The following is a 21,084-nucleotide window of genomic DNA, read 5'->3' as shown; positions in this document are numbered from 1 at the left end:
ATTCCTGTGCATAATAATAAAAAGGAAAATACACTCTACTCCCAGTAGAAGTTATGGTTAAATATAAAACCCCATAACACTCCCCATATGTCCATACTAGAGGTATATATGTTGCAAGAGTTTTGGTGCGTAATCTATTTCACTTTACGTTGTTTACATATTTTAGACTTGGTGATGACTCTCAATCCATAACACAATCAATCATCATAAATCATTCAAGCAATCAAACAATACCAATTTAATTCTTGACTAATTAGTGACCACATTTAATTTAATGTTGAACCCTTTTTAATCCACCTCGGCGTTATATAACACCTTAAGCGCATAATGCACCACAAATCCTATCCCCTCAATGTATAGAACACCTTAAGTGCACTTAGGCACCAAAATGTATTTAAATCCTCGTGTACATAAACACTTAAATAGCTCATTTCCATGCTTATAGCATCAATTAAAATTATATGAACCATAATAAAATTCCCTTTCAATATTTCAAACTCAATTAAACATGCTCTCAATCATGCCAATAATAAAAGTGTGGTTCATAATCAACATGCCAACATAATTAATTCCAATCAATAAATCACCTCAAATAATTCATACTTCACAAATCAATCAGACAATCACCAAAATCAATCCAATTAACAATTTCAACCAATACCTATCATGATACTATCTTGGAATTAATTAAACAAAGCCTAGCATGCTTCTACACACTTAAATAATTACCGAGTACACGAACGTACCTCGAATATGATCTCAAAATTGCCACGACTACACAAAATCACTCACTTGGAAGTCTCCTACAACCCAAAATTACAAAGAGACATTAATACCCATTCATAATAAATTTTCAGCAATGTATACACTCTTTAAATCACTTTTAAACCTTCTAAAATATGCTGAAAATTAATTTAAACCACCTACTTTTATTCCCAATTAATGGGTAATGAAAAATCTTTTCAAAAAACATAATTCTAGCTTCTACATAAAAATTCCAGCATTATAAAAACTCTTAAACTTGCTGTAATTTAGTTTAAGAAACAGTAATTTCAATAGTTTTAATCACCTACAATCAAATTCCATCAATAAGCATTAATTTAGAAATCTAGGGTTTTCAATTTGGGGCTTTTTAATTCAAAAATCAAATCTGAAAATTATATACATATTAATCATTATTAAAACATCATAAAATCATCACACACACCCAAAAACAATAATTAATCAAAGCTAGATTGAATTTAAAAACAAAAGAGAAGTTTTTTTTTTTTTTTTTTTTGTGTGTGTGTGTAAAAACCGAACCGCACAAAGGGGGAAGGAGGGGAGAGTGGCCGGCGCCACCTCCCTGCGACTGCTGCTACTGCCGCCCTGTGGTGGTGGCAGTCGGCCACCAGTGGTGATGGTGGTGCGTGCGTGTGAGGTGAGAAGAGGGGAGGGGGAAAAATCAAGGGGAAAGAAAAATAAGAGGAGAGAGAAAGAAACTTTACCTTTGGGTATTCTCCACCTTGGACAAAGTTTATTTTGCTCATAAGATGGATATTTATACTCTCTCTCAAAACCCTTCTAACTTGATTTCCCTTTTTTACCCTTAATGATTCTTACTCCCATTCTAAATGGCATTTGACTTTCTTTAAAATTCCATTGACTTTAAAAACTTTCTTTTAATTTTAAATATGCCCCAAAGTTTCCAATTAATCAAATAAAATATTTCCAAAATAAATAAATAAATGAAAATGGATTTTAAATGAATATAAACTTTTTAAAATTATTAAAATACCATAAATAATTCATTTTAAATTATTTAAATACCTCAAAAAATAATGTTTTAAATTAATATACGTATAAAAATACGGGGTATTACAGTGGGTGACTATAAAATTCTTTTTTCAAGCACTAGGACTAAATTTCTCCAAAGGAAAAGCCCTTTACCCTAAGACCCAAACAAACACCAATACTACCACAAGAACAAAATGCAAAGACGTTTCATACTTCCAAATCACCATAGTGAAATTCACCGTAAAGAAGAAACAGAGATTCGACCCCTGGTCACACATTTAAAAGTCGGAAATTAGGCAACTGTTCTAGCCACCTATCTCATATGCTTTGTATATAGATGTATGTAATAGTCCTATAAGATAAGCACACACACCAAATTCAACACATCGTTAGTGTTGGACCACGCTAGGAGTATTGAATATAAGCATCCACCGCCCCCACCGGCCCACCCCCACTCTATAACAACCTAGTTGAGTCAGGGCCTAACTAAGTTGGGACCTCAACTTCACTTAATTACATTGATACTTTAGAGTTTGGGAATTGAGGCCATTCCTTCAGTTTGGAAAGCGACTAACATATATCTTCAGCATTGGATTTATTTACTTAAGCTATAAGATCTTTTTTCATATGGTTCTATTATTATCCGTTTATGATGCTAATTTTTTGCTATTAGAGAGCCCGAAAGGCTGTTTGTTCATGGCGAAATTGATATATGTGAGACTATTACAGTTACCATAGGAGTATGAGCAAGTTTCTTCAAAAGAGCTGATCCATGGCTTTAGAATACTGTCATTATTCGTAAGAATCATAACTTGTAATTTCCATGTTACGGAGTATATTATACACCCAGCCTATTGGGTGAGCAAGAAGCTCACTATCATCCCCTGACATAGGGGGATCATTATGCTTCGTATATCTTTTCAAAAAAAAAAAAAAAAAAGGATACTATCGCTTTCTATCAATAAATTTTAGCATAGCTCCCTAAATGTTTTTTACAAAAGTTTCTACACAACTATAAATGTTAGGAGACCAGGAATCCAGAAAGTTTTAGCTTCCTCATTGTAAATGCTGGATCTAGAACAGCTGTTTACTAAGGGTATTGGCTTGTTTTTGACATGAAAAGTGAGTAACCTTACCAGTTACCATAACTTGCTCTGATACTCGGAACTCTTCAGTAATGAACAACCTCATATATGTGGACCCACATGCACCTTGAGGCTTGTATCAGGTTTTGCATTAGAATATAGCGTGCTGCGTCCTATGAATGTTCAAGAAATTTCTGTCTCCTAATTCTTAAAATTGATCAACCACGGTAATTTCCTGTGGCTTGCTCAGGATGCTAGCGTCTGCTGGTTTTGTAGACAGCATATGCCAGCAGAAGTGGTATTGAGAGAGAATAAACTGGGAAATGTAACAACGGATTCATTTCATAGGCTTTCGCCAGCAGCTTGCAACTCTGTAACACAAAAATAAGTATAGAAAATTAAAATGGATAATGATAAGTGGGAATGAAAGGTGAGAAAGCTCCCAGAACAAACACACAGAAAAGGTTAGGAGAGGTTAAAAGACTTAAACTGCTAAAGGAGGTACATGATAATACAAGAAAAAGGCAATTTAAGGCAATTTTATTAGTGACATTCATGAATGAAGATATGCCTAGGCTATTACTGAATAAATTTTAGGCAATTTTATTAGAGGCAATTTTATGATAATACAGCTAATTACCCTCACATATCATCACTGAATTAATTAAAGGAAATTTTGTTAGAGACGTTCATGAATGAAAATATACATTAGCTAGTATTATTTTTCTCCCCCTTCCTTTGTTTTTCTGAACAAAGACGTCGCCTAATTCAGTTTATTCAGCAGAGCTGAAGAAAGTCAGACAAGCAGGTCAGAATTTTCTGGAGGAAGGGTTTCAAAGTTCTATTCTCATCGGCCTAGCTTTTTCACTAATTTTGAATATTAGTTCATATAAGTTTTGTGGCCAATAATTTTACACAAGTAAAAGTTTGGTACCAATCAGGTTTAACCCGAATTCTAATAACAGCTACAATATATTCTAATGGGTTTACATGAGTTAGGTAAAAGAGAGCACAACCAGAGACAAATTTCCAAGGACGCAGCTGAGAGAAGAAATTAGAGTACGAGGAAAGGGGTCGATACCAACTATAATACATGTACCATGACATTAATACAGCAGAAAATACAACATAAACTAACTAATCAAAAAGTGCATGTTAAGAAAAGGCGAGAGTTTTCAGAAGAATTGCTGAAAAGTTACCTTAAAATGCTTGTAGAAGATCGCCAGACAAGCCACCATAGAAACTCTCCTGATCAAGAGTGTACCAATATAAAACTTGGAAGATCTATGATTTTGAGTGTTACTGTGTCTAGATTTCAGGGAATCTTTACAATGATCATCTTCCTTCTTACCTGAAAGTGCTAAAAGGTGTATTCTATATATTTCACTTTCCATAGCCAATCCCACGGCCATTAGAATAGAAGGAAAAACTACAAATACCAAATGAGGGATGACTATCACCATTATATCTGGAAACCCAAGGAACTCCAATTTTTTACCCATCTCTGGATGCTTCACTACCCAGCCCCTGTAAGTCATATACCCCCTTTCACCACCATCAGTAAATAATTGCCCGGAAAACCAAGGACATAGAACAAGGTAGAACAAGTAACCTAGAAATCCAAGCCACACTGAGCGCAGCTTGTACAACTCTGTCAAGACCCATCCAACACCATTTTTAAATTTTTTGTCAGTATAGAAATTCTGTAATGTGTACTGTTTCTTGAAAAGAATTAACAAAGCCACAGGGAGAAGAAGAATAAAGAAGGAACACCCAACAGAAAGCCATAATATTGGAAGATACAAAGCAGCCCACTGGCAACCCATGACCATAAACTCCTTCCATGTCCAAGACAGAGGACTAGAAAGACCATTTATTGAGAATGGCCTCAACTCAGTCAAGGTTGATCTGCCTCTTACGTCAATGGCTTCTATCTGCAGCCAGTATCTTTCTGGAGATGGGTCCTGAAACGCTTTGAAATTCCAAGGTGCTGCATAAAGAGCTCCTCTTGAGGAGCTATCCTTGATCTCCGTCATTGATTCCTCCAAAACTAGAACAAGATTTCCAAGCTCGGAGTCATAAGCACGAGCCACTACTGAGATGATTGGAGATGATGAAAAGACCAAAGCTCTTATGGTCATGTAGTGTGAGGGGTCCAATGATTGATGTTCAAATTCGGTAAATTGAGATGATGCCAATGTAAAGCGTGAGTCTAGCGGAAAAGTGGGTAAGATGATAGTTTTTTTAGTACCCGATTTCAAGTTGATATCTACAAATGAAGCATGACCTCTATCAATAGCCAAAATACGCATGGCTCTATTTCTCCTCCAGTCACCCATTTCCCATTCCCAGAATTCCTGGACTTTGGATGATCCATTCGAAGAATTCTTGGAGGATGTCTGTTGCATATTTAGCTGCATGAGATCATTACTTGGTCGGTGAAGCCGTTTCAAATTCTTGCCAAACCTCGTGTGGAGATGTCCACATAGGTAAGCAGATATTGAATGTTTGAGAAAAACATTTTTTAGGGTCCTCCCAGATTCTGAGGTTGCTGAAAATGAAAGAGGAAAATGTCCAAATGAGATCTTTACCACTGGGTTCTTTGGATCAGCACCCCATTTTGATAGCTCAGAATCCAGCTCCGCTAATAAATTATCAGTCGGATGCCCAAAAAGATTGGTTGGACCTCTGAGGCCAACAGCCATGGTGATGTCAATCCCAACAAATAGATGCCTTCTATCTTCTGTCTGCATGAGACAGCACAAATTTTATTACACAAAGTTTTGTAGAGTTAAAGATTGTCAAAAGTACATCAAAGTGAAGCAGCCTTCAGATGTCAGTTTGTCATCAAAATTGGAAGAACCACAAGATACTATATTTTTGTCTTGATCCTACTTTGATTACAGATTGTTTTCATATTTTCTTTTAATGATTCACCTATAATCAATAGAAAAAAAGATTGAAACCACATTCTTAAAATTATCTATGCCTAAAATAAATTCAACTTGTGATTAATAATCTCAGAAAATGTTGGCAAGAAGTTAACCTGAAGTGTGACACTGTTTACATGCCCAGTCCTTCCTGCTTCAGCATTTAGACTGTAGTTTGAAAAGAAATCAAAGGTGCCACCAACGGATGGCACACCAAAATTATCATGATTGCCTCTAAGATCATAGAAGATGCTCTTGTCAAGTCCACTCTTCTTGACTACATCTGCCATCACATCCCGGTATTCCACCCACTCTTTTTCATTTTGTTTCATGTTTGAGTGATCTTTGCTCTTCCCATCTAGTTGCAATAAAAGCAAGTATCAGAAGCCTTAAGGTCCTCCAACGAATATTATATCTAACATAAGGGATTAAAAATTTACCCAACAAATTGAGCAAACAGCACACCAGATAAGGAAACAAATGCCTAAGGTTCACTAAAACATAACAATTCCTTTATTTCTATATCAGTTCACCAACCTCTCATTTCGTAAATTGCCAATTATATTGCGATACACCGTCCAAAACTACAACCATATACCTCTGAACTGATTTGCATAGCTGGTGAATGCATCTATTCAACCAAAAAGCCATAATCCATTATATCTTCAGAAGTTCAGAGTCTATCAATTAATATCACATATAATTTCCGTATCAGTTCACCAAGCTCCCATTTCGTAAATTAACAAATAAAACGCGATACCACCTCAGTCCAAAACCACAACCTATATATTTTCGGAGTTCGCATAAAAAATCCTCAAATTAAGAAGGTAACGATCACACATTATTTCGCCATAATCACAATGATTAATATCAACCACAACTAACTATGTCAATAATCAACCAAAACCAACAATAATTAACAATGTATGATCTCAACAACACTAACAATGTCAATGTCTCATGAATGCATAATCATTTCATCTTTAACAACAAATCAAACAACTCTTTGATTTCATAAATAAAACCGTACAATTACACCAACCTACACTACAATTCTAAGAATCCCCAAACCCAATTCTAAAATCCAACTAAACCCATTAAAAATCAAAGCAAACCCCACAAAAAACAAAGCTCAATAACATCAAATTTTAACAAAAATGGAGAGAGAAAGACGGCGAAAAAACCTGTGAGATCGCCGGTGATAAGAACAAGAGAAGGGTTGATGACAGAAAGATAAGGGCTCACCAATTTCTTAAAATCAAGAGCTCTATCTGGGTGATGAACACTGAAATGAAGATCAGAGAGTTGAACCACCCAAATCACTGAATTTGGGCCTCCTTTTACTTCTATCAATCTGCTTGAACTTGAGTTTTCTTGCCCTGAAAAAACTACCGCCATTAACGAAAAGATGACGAGGATTTTAATGGTGATATTCGCCATTGTTTTCTTCGTTGTCTTTCCTCCGGCTAACTTTTCCCGCCGGAGCTGTTGACTTCACGCTAACTCTGGGACGTTGGTCAGGTTTTTGGGTTCATTGTTTTTGGGTAAAGTCAATGAATACTCGTAGTTGTTACTCCGTTGTTAGGGGTAGAGGTGTCAATTTGAGTCATTTGGTCAGATATAATTGGATTGGTTTTGGTTTGGATTAAGACATAATAATTTGAGCTTTTTCCCAAATTAAAGTCAAGAAGAACCGCAATTCCCAAATTGCAGCCAAAGTTTTAAGAATTCCCAAAGTACCGTCCACGTCACCGGTTCAGGGGGAAGAAATTTTAAATCCGGTCTACAGCAAAACCGCTACCTGAAGTAACCGCTACCTGAAGTAGCGGTTTTTACTAATAAACCGCTACTTCAGGTAGCGGTTTCTTTTTAATAAACCGCTACTTCAAGTAGCGGTTTTTGTTTAATAAACCGCTACTTCAAGTAGCGGTTTTCTAGCAGGTATAATTTCCTGATTTCACTTTCCTCTTTCATTTTCGTTTTCTAGCAGGTATAGTATGTTAGGCTTGCTGGGTTTTACGGTGTACATAGGATTTTGGGAGGAGGGTTTTTGCTTGATCGATCTCTTCTTACGGCGTTGGTTGAGAGGTGGAGGCAGGAGACACATACTTTCCACCTAGTGGTAGGTGAGGCCACCATTACTTTACAGGATGTCTCCGCCATTCAGCACGTGCCTTCCGTCCACCGACTCCTTCTCAGCATACTATCATGACATCTCCTCCACTAGTGCATCGCCAGTATCAGAGAAACCGACGGCGTAGCAACACTACGTCTGGGGTTGGAGTTGGCCTGGATGACATTCCAGAGGAGACAGCTGCATCATCTTCATCGTCACCTCATGGGAAGAAGCAACGCCCGAGCTAAGTGTATATTTTGGAACTAAACTAATTTTTTTGTAAATGCTTAGAATTGGATTTTGTTATATTTAATCAATTGAAAAATATTCGACTTTGCAATTTCGACTTCCTTAGATCTTCATAAACTTGTTATTTATGGTGGTTGTGTTGAAAATATGCTATATATCTCATGTTTTACAGGTACACAACTTGCAGGGTTTTTTTTTTGAGTGATTATGCAAGTTTGAAAAAAAAACCAGTCCAGGGTAAACCGCTACTTCAAGTAGCGGTTTTTCAAAGTAAACCGTTACTTGAAGTAGCGGTTTTCCAAAATAAACCGCTACATAAAATAGCGGTTTTTTGTAAACAAACCGCTACTTCAAGTAGCGGTTTTAAACTAAGAAACCGCTACTTGAAGTGGCGGTTTATTGCAAAGAAACCGCTACTTCAAGTAGCGGTTTACCCTGGACCGGAAAAAAAAAAACCGGTTTTTTAACCAGTGCTTACGTGGACGGTAGAATGGGAAAATAAAAAGATTTGGCTGCAATTTGGGAATTGCGGTTCTTCTTGACTTTAATTTGGGAAAGAGCTCTAATAATTTATTGTATCAATCTGATAATTAAGACATACTTCGTATTTATTTGACGAGCTCATAAACCTGTAAAGACATTGCAATTTGCAAACGATAAACTTACACAAACAATTAGGAAAGTAGGTTTACTAAAATCACTAAACATGCTAACATAAGCCCTTTTTTTTTAAATAACATAATGCTAATTTAGAAAATTGGTAATTCATTACTTTTCTAAATAAATGAAGTACGAATTATTACTTAACATACTACAAAATTGACTTTAATAAGTTGACTTTTTGCAACATTTAAGTTTTTTGTTTTTTTTTTTGACAAGTAATTTATTTTAACCAGTGTTAGTAATTAATATATACTGTAAAATCTAATATTATATAAATAAAGTAGACATTTTTGGAGAGCATTCGAAGTGCCACGTAAGAAACATACTTTTTTCGACCAATAAGAAGAAAGATTTGTATTTTATTTTTGAATTGTAAATTATGTCGCCACCTAGATATAAGTAACGAATTAGATTTGATATATCTAAAATTTTAATGACACGTAGATTATAATCCCCGAATTAAATTATTTTAATGAAAAAAAAATTAAAGTAAAAATATAGGAAAAGATAAATTTATTAATTCAATACTACGAGTATAAGAAATCCAAAATAAAATATACTAAGAAATATTTAAATGATAAATGCTTATAATAAAGTTTGATACCTATCATTATAAGATAAATTTTAATAGTATTTATGATAAGAAATACAAATTGTTCGTTAATTATAATTAAATTAAAATTTGTGATACCTACCATTATAAATTGACACATCATACGACACAAACAAAATTTCGTATCAATAAAAAACCCCATCAAGCGAATTTTATGTTAGTAATTTTGTGTTAATTTTTGGTCATCAATGGCCGGGTAATTTTTAGCTTATTTTTTAAAATCCTATGTTTAAATTAGTATTTCTAATTATTACTTACATTGTATTAATTTGGGATACTTAACGATTATATGTTTATGTTTTATTTCTAAATGTTTTTTTACATGCAGATCTAACACATCATACGACACAAATAAAATTTCGTATCAATACAAAACCCCATCAAGCGAATTTTGTGTTAGTAGTTTTGTGTTAGTTTTAGGTCATCAATGTCCGGGTAATTTTTAAAATCTTATGTTTAAATTTACATTTGTAATTATTGGTTACATTGTATTTATTTAGGATACTTGACGATTATTTGTTTATGTAATCGCATACGATTAGATGTTGTATACTTAATATATGGGCGGTTTGGTTTTTTTGGGAGATGATGAAAAAATTTCGATGCATAGATTTGGTTTTATATCGCAACAAATTTTCTTTTATTGGTAAATATATTGATTATTTTATATAAATGTAAAGATTTAATTTATATCTATTTCAGTTAGGCTACTATTTTTATCCATTGATGTAGTAGGTTGGTTGTAGACGAGGTTGGTGATTCTATCGAAATAAAAGATATGGTAAAACAGTGAATAATGATTTAGGATTCAAATTATTAAAAATTTATCATTTCACATTAAAGATTTTAAATAACGGAAAAAATATCATATTTACAATTTATTTATATTTAATAAATTCATTATAAATTATAGTTAAAAATAAATAAATATTAAACTTTTGTAATTCTGTCTGAAATTATTAAATACAATAAATCAAATAATTAAAAAATTTAGATGAAAAAACCGTGCATCGCACAGGCTTCCATCTAGTAAAGTAAAAAATATTGTCATGTACTCATGTGGATATTTGTTGAGTTCGTTTCTATGTATAATGTATAAATATTAAATTTTTTATAATTTATACTTATTCATAATTAAGAAAATAATTATTAAAAATTCTATATTAAGGGTGTGTTCTCTTCACCTAATTGGATCTAAACTTATCTGAACTTATTAGACCTTATTAAACTTATTATACCTTATTGAACTTATTAAGGGATTTGTTAAACATCGCCCACAAATTACTACATAAAGCCCACAAAATTCACTTGGTTTGACAATATTGCCCTTAACCTAAAAAAAAAACACTCACACTCTCATCGCTCACACTCTCATCGCTCATCTTCTTTGAACCTCTCTAAAAAAAAAAAAATTCAAACAACGGCAATGTCGAGGCGGCAAGGCAAGGAATTGGCGGCGGCGGCGGAGGGAAGGAGGTCCCAAGGAGGCAAGGTACAATTTGTAAAAAAAAAAAAAAAAAAAAAAGGAAAAACCGCCGTGACGGAGGCGGGGCGCCCTGGCTGGACGCCCAGCAAGCGGTGGTGGCGCCAGCTGCAGACGCCGCCACCAGTAGGCTGGCGCCTAGGCTGGACGCCATAGCCACGGTTGTGGCGTTTATTCAAGGCGTCGCAGCCGTGGCTTTGGCGTCCAGCCCAGGCGCCAGCCCACTGGTGGCGGCGTCTGCAGCTGGCGCCACCACTGCTGGCTGGGCGTCCAGCCAAGGCGCCCCCCCCCTTTTTTTTTTTTTTTTTTTGAAATAAAATATTGTTTTTATTTTTTATTTTTATTTTTTTTTTGTAATATATTTTTGAATTGTTTTTATATTTTGTTGTTTATTTTTATAAATTTTTTCAATTTTGTCATATTTTTTCTATGTTTATATTTTGTTTACAATTATTTGTATGGTTTTAGTTTATTTGATTTGGGAGTGGTAGCTATTTTTCGTATAAATTTTTGTATGTTTATATATTTTAAAATTTTGTGTAGAATTCACTGGGTCGTCATGGTGCGGGGAAGAATGTAGAGCTTCTTAGTAGAAGCTATTCAGTGGAGAGGTCGGGGCATAGACATGTCAGATCCCGTGGTATTTCGGCCTCAGCTCGTAGAGAACGGATCCACCGTCGGGATGAGGATGACGATGACGATGATGATGCTGAGGAGGGTGACCAGGAGGAGGAGCAGGAGGAGGGCGCAGATGAGGATGAGGATGTGGACGATGGCAGTGGACCGTATGATGATTACGGTCCATTCAGTCAGAGGGTTGATGACATGTACGAGATACATATGGTGGAGGTGCGTAAGGGTAGGGGTGGTAGGTTTGTTAGTAGATCTGGCACATCATCTGCGTCCACTGTATCTGGGGCAAGCAGGAAACGGTCGAGGGCCGGTAATGATTCTTGGGTTGTTAGGAGTGAGGTGCCCGGTGGGCCTGTTGACGAGAGTGTGATTCCTAGCTTTCTAGGACACATAGCTGCCCGTATTTGGGAGGACCAGGAGAGGCCTTCAGTTACGGGGTTGTTGAAATGTCATACCCGGGAAAAGACTTGTAGCTTTTTGCGTACATGGACTGAGGCTTGGCCGGCGGAGAGCGAGATGTTCGAGCGACTGGAGGGCACTGGGGTGAATCACGTTCCTGCCACCATGCACGATAAGATTGACAGTACGCTGATCACGGCTTTCATTGAGCGATGGCAGCCGGATACAAACTCTTTCCACCTTCCGTTCGGTGAGATGACGATCATGTTACATGACGTCGAGGCCATTCTGGGGATTTGTGTTGAGGGTAAACGACTTTGTGCTGTGGCTGATGCGGATCAGGCAGATTTGTTGGCGGAGTTGTTGGCGGTGGACAGGGCTGCACTGTACACCGAGGCGCTAGGTGTTTGGGAACACGGAGGTGTGAAGATCGCATCCGTGTTGCAGCGGTGTTTGTACCCCAGTGCACGTAGGACGCACGACGCACAGCTGAGTGCTTATGTTTTTCTACTCCTCGGATGTACCTTGTTTCCGGATAAGAGCGGCGGAAACAAGCTCAGGCCACGCGACATCGTGGAGGCGTGTGACCCCGATAGTGTAGGCCAGTTTTCCTGGGGATCGGCTACGTTGGCGTATTTGTATCGCCAACTAGGATTTGCGAGTCGGGCTGACGCGGCAGGTATCACTGGGTGTCTGACTCTATTGCAGACCTGGATATACGAGTACTTTCCTGCATTGCGACCACATCGTGACCCAGTTCCTATTGATAGGGGATGCCGCGTGCTTGTGTGTGGAGTCCGCGCTCGGAGAAGAAGTCCGTTGACCGCCTCCGATCGATACGGTTATTGCTGGACAGGCTGTCCCCCTTAGAGGTAACGTTTATAAATTGTTTCTACATTTTATTATTTGCACATATTATATTCATGTTATTAAATTTTAAAACTATGTGCAGGTGAACTGGATGCCTTTCGGCACGAACCCTAGTGTTAGGGTACCCAGGACCCTGTACACGGGACTCATTCAGTATCGTGAGATCGTCGAGGCGTACATGCCCCAACGTTGTCTTCGCCAGCTTGGATTTGTCCAAGTTGTCCCTCCTCCCCCGGCATGCCCGATGAAGGCGGCCCGACTTGCATCGTCGAGGGACTACGTCGTGCAATGACCGGATATCAAGACCGGGACGTGGGACCAGTTTCCGATGGTGGCCCGCTTATGGACTGCGGAGTTGCAGCGGCCGCCCTCTGGGGTTACTCCCATGTGTGACCATTACTACATGGAATGGTTCAACCGGTACTCGCACCCGAGGTTGATCGCAGATCTCGACCACAACGATGATGATTATGTGTCACCGCCTACTGCCATGGAAGCGGTATGTCTTATATTATATTTATCGTTGTCTTTTAATTAAGTTTTATATGTTGTTATTGTATTTCATCTTCTGTTTTTTATTGTATGCAGTGGATGGGAAAGATAATGCAGGACGTACAGAAACTCTCTCTTGAGAAGGACAGCATGAGTGCAACAGGGAGAGCTGTTGTTGATAGTCTGGAACAGACCCTTGCGCAGTGGGAGTCGTCGTCGAGGAGGGATTACTGATGGTTTTGTCATTTTATTTATAGAGCATTATGTTGGACATTATGTTGTAAGTTTGTAACATTTTAGATTGTTCTTTTAGCTTCCAACTTAAACATATTATCAGTGCTGTTTTTAAATTTTGATATAACCGTTCGTGGATCTGCGCAAGTTACCCATGCAACATATAGAATGCAGTAAGCAATACAATATAAAAGATTAATGTTCTCATTAAAAGAGCAACGTACAAATAAGATTACAAATAAAGAATGTAAACATGAAAAACTAAAATGCAGCTAGGGTGTTCCATTCGTGGATCCGGTCATGATATAGCGCATCCCAACCCTCTACGCTCGCTGTGCGAATGTTGTACCACCGAGGTATAATCGGTGGCACTGGAAAATCGGATGACATGTCTAGTCGGATGAAATGTCTGTATGACGACCCAAGAAACGCAATAGCTAGCTCTCTGACCGGTGTGGTGACAGTCTCACGCGACCGCCAAGGGAGAACCGTGGTACAAGGATAATAAGCTTGACTATGCACTCCCAGGCCGAAATGCATGACTGCGCATTTGTAAATGTTTGCAACGGCAAACAGATCTAGGGGCGCGTCAAAATAATGATTCAATTGACTTGTTAAGTCTATCGAACAGGGGCTATACATCGTACCATGTCGTCGTTTGGAGTCCTCTAGAGAGTTCCTGATGTCGTTCTTCTGAGTTTCAATTGACTTGTTAAGTCTATCGAACAGTGTATCCAAAGCAGCGGTCGATGAATCAATCCAGTCCTTGGTAGCTCTATGAGCGCTCTCAACTCTACATGTTGTAGTGTTCCCAAAATGAAGTACCTGGTTTGTCCAATATTTGACAAACTTTTCCCTGTGAGGGACCCATTGCTGCATCACATAGCCCACCAGTGCCGGACACCACTGGTACGAATCCCTGAAGTTAGCCAATGCTCGCTCATACGCTTCCTCTGTGGTAGCCTGTAGGATCTTCCGCCACTTACCATTCACCAATCTCTCTGCCATTTCCAAATTCTTCTTGAAAAGGTTGTAGGCTTTCACTTTCACGCAGTTGTTGATGTGCCATGTGCACAATAAGTGGTTCGACTCGGGAAACAGCTCTGCTATGGGGGCAAAGAGACCTCCCTCACAGTCGCTGACGATGGCTGCTGGATGAACATTAGGCCCGATGTAGTTTCTCAGCTTCTCCAACACCCAATAATAACTTGGAGCCGTCTCATCGTTGATGATTGCATGACCAATCAGAAAGTTCTGGTTCGTTGGAGTCATCCCCATGATCTCAACCAGTGGGAACTTGTACTTGTTTGTCTTGTACGTTGAGTCGATCAAAATCACAAATGGCCAAGACTTGATCATATCAGCACAATCAGGATGCACAAGGAAAAGATGAGTCACATCTCAAAATGCGATCCATTCTACCATCCCGTTGAGATTTATGAGTTACTACTACCAAGCAAAATCCAGCTGCAATTGCAACCTGTTTTGCCCAATCAATCGCCTGTTGAGCTTCTTCGAATGGACCATCATGTCCAAATATCCCGCTGTAATCATTTCCGTCTCCACCATATTCCTGCATCAATTATATATTACAATAAATACATTTAACGGATAATACATTTAATTTCTATATTTACACAGAATTAACACAAAAAAAAAAGCATAATTATATATAATCAAACTTAATTTTTATAAAAACCCAATTCGAATTTTCAAACTAAATTTAAAAATATACCATTTCGAATTTTCAAACTTAATTTTAAAAAAACCCATTTCGAATTTTTTTAAAAAATCATTTTCGATTTTTTTTTTAAAAAATAAATAAATAAAAAACAACAACAAAATCAAAAAAGAAAAAAAAAATTAATTTATAAGGGTGGCGTCTGCCAGGGCTGCCACAGCCACTGGACTGGCGCCTGGCAGGGCCGCCTCAGCCAGTAGAGTGGCGCCTGGCCAGGACGCCAGTCTGGTGGTCTGGGCGTCTGGGCTGGACGCCACTCTGGTGGTTCTGGCGTCTGGCTTGGACGTCCAGGCTACGGATTGGGCGTCCATCCTAGGCGCCGGAGCCACTCCGACGGTAAACCGTGAATTTTAACGGTGACTTACCTCGTTTTCCGTCGACGACGACGTACCTACGGCGTCCCCCGCATCTCCGACCTGCCCTCCGGTCTCCCCCGGCGAGCCAGTACGGCTCCACATTTTTCAAACCGAGATTATTTCAATTTTTGAAAATGGGCATAATGGTCACACCAAATCATATTTGTGGGCTTTATATGGTAATTTGCGGGCGATGTTTAGCGTTTTACCTTATTAAACCTTATAGAGTTTATTAGACCTGATTGAACTTATTAAGTTATTGGAACTTATTAGACCTTATTGAAACTTATTGGACTTTATTAAACCTTATTATTAGACTTGATTATAACTTATTAGACCTTATTTAACTTATTGGAATTTATTAAATCTAATTAAACTTATTAGTCCTTGTTGAACTTATTATACTTTATTAAATTTATTGAACCTTATTGTAACTTATTTAAACTTATTAAACTCGAAAGACTTATTTTTATAAGGTGAACAGAACAAGTCCTAATAGGAGTCAGGAGGCAAATAGGTAATGCAAAAGGCAAATTAAAACCGTAAAACGGAATAAACAAAGATTAAATTTTTTTATTATTTTTTTTTTATTTTTGGAAATTACTCCGTATAGGAATATATCTCTTTACCAAAGACTGGTTTACCCTTAACTTTAGTAAATTCTCTCCATCATCTTCAATCTTCCGACCCCATTAAAAAAATCCCACAATTACTTTCTGCCACTCTCTCTCTTTCAAACCATGACAAGTTCCTCCACTCAATCTCGCAAGGTTCTTCTTTTTTCTCTCTTAATAATTTCTATGCTTTAATTTACCGCAATTTAGATCTTACACTCGATAACATTATGCGTATCATGCTCCCGAAATCACGTACAGTTTAAAGCTGTTCATCGTGTTCCCGGGTGTATAATATAATAATAATAATTGCTAATTTACATGTTTATATTGTTAAATTCTCAGGCTTTAAGCAAGATCGCCCAAAATCGACTCCAAAAAGAACTTGTTGAGTGGCAGCTTAATCCTCCCGCTGGCTTCAAACACAAGGTCACCGATAATCTTCAGAGGTATAATTTTTTCATTAATTTTCTGGGGCTTTTTTTTATGATTAAAATATTAAAAAAGTTTTGATTTTTATATGGTATTTGTTTTTATTTTTATTTTTTTAAAAAGATGGGTGATCGAAGTTTCTGGAGCACCTGGAACTTTGTATGCAAACGAGACTTATCAGCTTCAAGTTGATTTTCCAGAGCATTATCCTATGGAAGCACCCCAGGTTATTATTTATTTTTCTAATTCGATTGAACCCCTGGAAAAAAAAAATTGTTAATTTGTGATTACTTTATGTTAAATTATTATTATTATAGTAGTTTATTATACTTGCACAATTTTTAGGTTAGAGTATGGTTTAATTTGTTGGTTTTTGGGGTGTAGGTTATATTTGTACCTCCTGCACCTCTGCATCCTCACATTTACAGCAATGGGCACATCTGTTTAGGTAATTCTTTGTATTGGATAAACTTTTTTTTTTCCCCTTAATGTTTATTTGTTCTGTATATGTGTTTCTTAATCATACATCCGTATCGATTTAGTTGTTGCGTAACTAGTTTAAATTACACTATCTATGTGACGACTACTCTAAGATGGAGAGAGTATGTGAAATTCTAGTACAAATATGTTGTATCTTGTATGTTTGTATGATTATATTGTATTATAGCCGTAGTTGGCTATTTACGGTATTAACAAAGTCGATTGAATTGAATGATGTGTTAGAACAAGATCAACTCTTTCATTGACAATTGACATTGCTCATATATGTTATATATTGTGATTTGTTTTTTTGGGGTTGCGGCTATTTAGGGATATTTGAAATGATCTGGGGTGAAAGTTTCTGTAAATGCATTGACATGTCTTGGTAAGTTAAAAGTATATGATTATGTAGATGAAGAGGGAGATGGGGTGATTTTAGACAATTTTGCAACTTGCAGATAGTGGTGAATGGTGATGAGTTGAGTGTGCACTTGTTGGATTTGACTGAGATTTATGCTTAATTTTTTAAAGTGGATAAACCTAGAATTGGTTTATGAAAGTGATTAATGAAAAGAATAACCTCCAATTTCCATATTTTAGAGGATATTGTAGCGGATTGCTTATTATAACTGTTATGAGATATTTGGATGGGATGAACGGATAACAATGCATAGAAATGCTAATGCTAATGGTTGTTGTTTGTGTGAATCTATAGTTTTTGAATAAAGCATGACTTCTGAGCGCCTATCTTTTGTTTATTTTCTACTGTTTTTGCTGCCTAATAAAAATTTAGTAACAAATCTAATGTTGATTCGGTATAATAAGCCTACACGAGTACACGGCCTCCTATTAGCCTATTGCCCTATTGAATTTTCCTTTATAATTAGTTAGATTAGTACAAGTACTGAAGTACATATATTTCTCCCAATTATTTGAGGTTCCAATCTGATGTTAGATTATGAGCATAATCAGGGCTGTTTTCTCCTGTAGACTTAAATTTGGCATTATCATCCTCTTCACTCCGTTGAAAAATTTGTGCCCCTTTTGTTCTGATAAATAATTATTCAACAAATTGAGTGCTAAGTCTTAGTTTTCATAATGTTCTTTGTGTTGCTCACAAAATTCATACTCCATACTGTTTACAAGGTATATCAAGTGCATGTGTAACCTTATACTTTTCAGTTTCACCTGGGAGAACCGGGACTAGAACAGTGATATGTTTATTCACTCTGTGGCTTGAGCTACATTTTACATGGATCTTTTATTCAATATTTTCATAAAACGAAGGGTTTTTGAATAGAGGATCTAGTTTCTACAAGCCAACACACCTGCAATATCATTTGAAAAATGTATATATGAACCAGCTGGCCCAGTTCATGAGATGGTTTGGAACACTTAGGCACTCGATGCACCTCTTTTATCAGTAAGTAGAATGAATATATTATTTCCATTATGGTTCTAAACTTTACATGAAATAGTCTCTCTACATCATAGGGTTATCTGGCTGCATTCATCTTTGACCTCCCAAACCCTGCTAGAAGCAAGATCCCCAATGTCTGTCATAATTATTGATGTAACAATGTATGATCTTATTCTTGTAGCTTGATAGATGCATTGACTATTGTGCCTTTCTGTAAAGTTGGTGAAGCCCGTATTTCATTTTTCCCTGTCTCAATTTCTATATCTTTATAAACTGATAAAGAAGATATAAGGGCCTCTAATGTGCATTGAATTGTCATATTTTTTTTTACAACCGAGATTGTCATTCTTGTGGATAGACTTTGGCAAATTACATTTCATGCCAAAATATTAGAATATCATAATAGCTATATTTTACATGGGTCTTTTGCTCAATATATTTATAAAATGAAGAATATTTTAATAGAGGATTAATTTTCTACAAGCCAACTACCTGCAATATCATTTAAAAACGTAAAAGGTGCCAAGTAGCTCAGCTCGGGAGATGGTTCGGAACATGTAGCCGATCTATGCACTGAATGCCCCTCTTTCATTAGTTACTAATAAAATTTGTTATTTCCTTTATTGGTCTACGCTCCACCTGAAAGTCATTTACATTTTAGATTTGACCTCCCAAACCCCGCTGCACAAAAATTTCCCAATGGCTGTTGTTATTGTTGCTGAAATAAAGTGTAATCTCACTTATGTAGCTCGATAGATGCATTGACTATTGTGTCTTTCTATAAAGTCAGTGATGCCCATGTTTCAAATTTCCCAGCCTCAGTTTCTATATATGGATAGACTGATGAAGAAGACACCAGCCACTCTTATGTGATTGAGATTGTGATTCTTGTGGATAGGCTTTAAATAATTGTATCTTTATGCTTAGATATCGTAAGATTGTAATATCATAATAGCTTTACCACCTCATTATGCGTTGTTATCGTGCCTTGGATATTTTTTTTGTATTTTACTCATTTTTGGTTTTGTTTACCAATGGATGGTCATGAATCTCATGATATTGATATGTGAAATCTATTTCACAAGTCATTCAAACATTATGTAGGCCATGTTGTAGTGCAAGCTCACAGTCCTTGGTTCTTCCACAAATCGTCGTTGATATTAATCTCCCCTGATTTAGGCTCTTGTGTATTTTGGATGGGACCATTAAGATGATTTGTCTTAAAACTGACCTTGCCAACATATACTTTCTCGTATTGTCTATGATTGCAGATATTTTATATGACTCTTGGTCCCCAGCGATGACAGTCAGCTCAATTTGTATCAGTATTCTTTCAATGCTGTCAAGCTCTACCTCAAAGGTTTGTTGAGTTGCTACCCCTGGCCACACCCCCAATTCCCAGCAGTTGCCATTTGAGCTTTGCTTACTCATATTCTTAAGAAAGATAACTGAAACAGCTTTGTTACTTTTGGCAGCAACGCCCTGCAGACAATGACCGTTATGTGAAGAACTGTAGGAACGGTAGATCTCCGAAGGAGACGAGGTGGTGGTTTCATGACGATAAAGTGTAATATATGAGTAGTGTTTGTCAGACCTATTGAAACACTGTTTTATAGAATTGACTTCTAGGATGAATACTGCCTCCTATCTCCAGGAGATGTTGAAGTGGATGCGGGAGTAAAAAGGATTTATGTTAACCCTCTTGTTTAGCTCAGGGGATGATATGGATAACCTCTAAAATGTGGAAACATCAGATTTAAAGCAATGGCTTCTGATTTAAAAGTATGAGAAAGTTAGCAGGTTCGTTTAATGTTGCTATGCCACTGTAAGGAATCTGAGCAAGCTAACCACAGGAAGTGTTTAGTGCAGATTAGAGTGCAGTGTGCAGGCCATTGAGATATACTAAGTATCCTTTAAGCATTCTTTTTAGGCTTGAAGAAAAGTAAAGATGACGGCCAATTCATGTCAAATTTGTGTGTTATTGTGTCAATAGTTTATGGTTTTAACAATCTTTTGACACATTTAGCAAAAATAATTAAATGAATTAGAACATAGACAGTTTGACACTACAAGTCACTGAGACGTGATAGGCCGTTACCCGGGAGTGACTATACCTAAGGCAAAAATGTACTTTCACGCAAAAGCTTTGCCTGTAATTACTACGCTGTAAAAAAAACTCTCTTTTTGAACAATAATAGTTTTGAACAATAACAGTATAAAAATCAACCATAACAGTATAAAATCAACAATAATGGTATATTCATAAAAAAAATTAACAGTATAATTACAAACTGAAAATATTTCTGTTAAATCGATAACATTTAATGCAAACTCACAAAAATTCCATAAAACAGAGAACATATAAACTCAGATTGGATTTCCAACAACTGTATATAAATCTACAGTAACAACATACAAATAAACAATAACAAAATAAAAAATAAAAATTATAGTATTTAAGTCAACAATAACTATCACCGACAAATAATTTGCGTCAT

General features: G+C 36.7%; 2 protein-coding genes across 2 annotated transcripts; one reads left to right on the top strand and one right to left on the bottom strand.

Moving 5' to 3' along the window:
* Nucleotides 1–2,687: 2,687 nt before the first annotated feature.
* On the bottom strand, nucleotides 2,688–8,062 carry LOC110723286 (putative metallophosphoesterase At3g03305). The gene is made up of 4 exons (XM_021902634.1): nucleotides 6,976–8,062; nucleotides 5,908–6,149; nucleotides 4,061–5,608; nucleotides 2,688–3,232 (listed from the first exon to the last, which is right to left on the bottom strand). Exons 1-4 carry the CDS (start codon nucleotides 7,229–7,231, stop codon nucleotides 3,116–3,118), a joined length of 2,163 nt encoding a protein of 720 aa, XP_021758326.1. The 5' UTR covers nucleotides 7,232–8,062; the 3' UTR covers nucleotides 2,688–3,115.
* An 8,201-nt stretch (nucleotides 8,063–16,263) lies between these two features.
* Nucleotides 16,264–20,396, top strand: LOC110723285 (probable ubiquitin-conjugating enzyme E2 18). Its single transcript, XM_021902633.1, has 6 exons — nucleotides 16,264–16,410; nucleotides 16,600–16,703; nucleotides 16,810–16,912; nucleotides 17,071–17,134; nucleotides 19,858–19,946; nucleotides 20,062–20,396. Exons 1-6 carry the CDS (start codon nucleotides 16,381–16,383, stop codon nucleotides 20,155–20,157), a joined length of 486 nt encoding a protein of 161 aa, XP_021758325.1. The 5' UTR covers nucleotides 16,264–16,380; the 3' UTR covers nucleotides 20,158–20,396.
* Nucleotides 20,397–21,084: the final 688 nt, after the last annotated feature.

This window comes from Chenopodium quinoa, unplaced genomic scaffold, assembly GCF_001683475.1.
Source record: "Chenopodium quinoa cultivar QQ74 unplaced genomic scaffold, ASM168347v1, whole genome shotgun sequence".
In the NCBI taxonomy this organism is placed as follows: Eukaryota; Viridiplantae; Streptophyta; class Magnoliopsida; order Caryophyllales; family Amaranthaceae; genus Chenopodium; species Chenopodium quinoa.
Note: the sequence above shows the minus strand (reverse complement) of the source record. Positions and strands in the feature narration are given on the sequence as shown.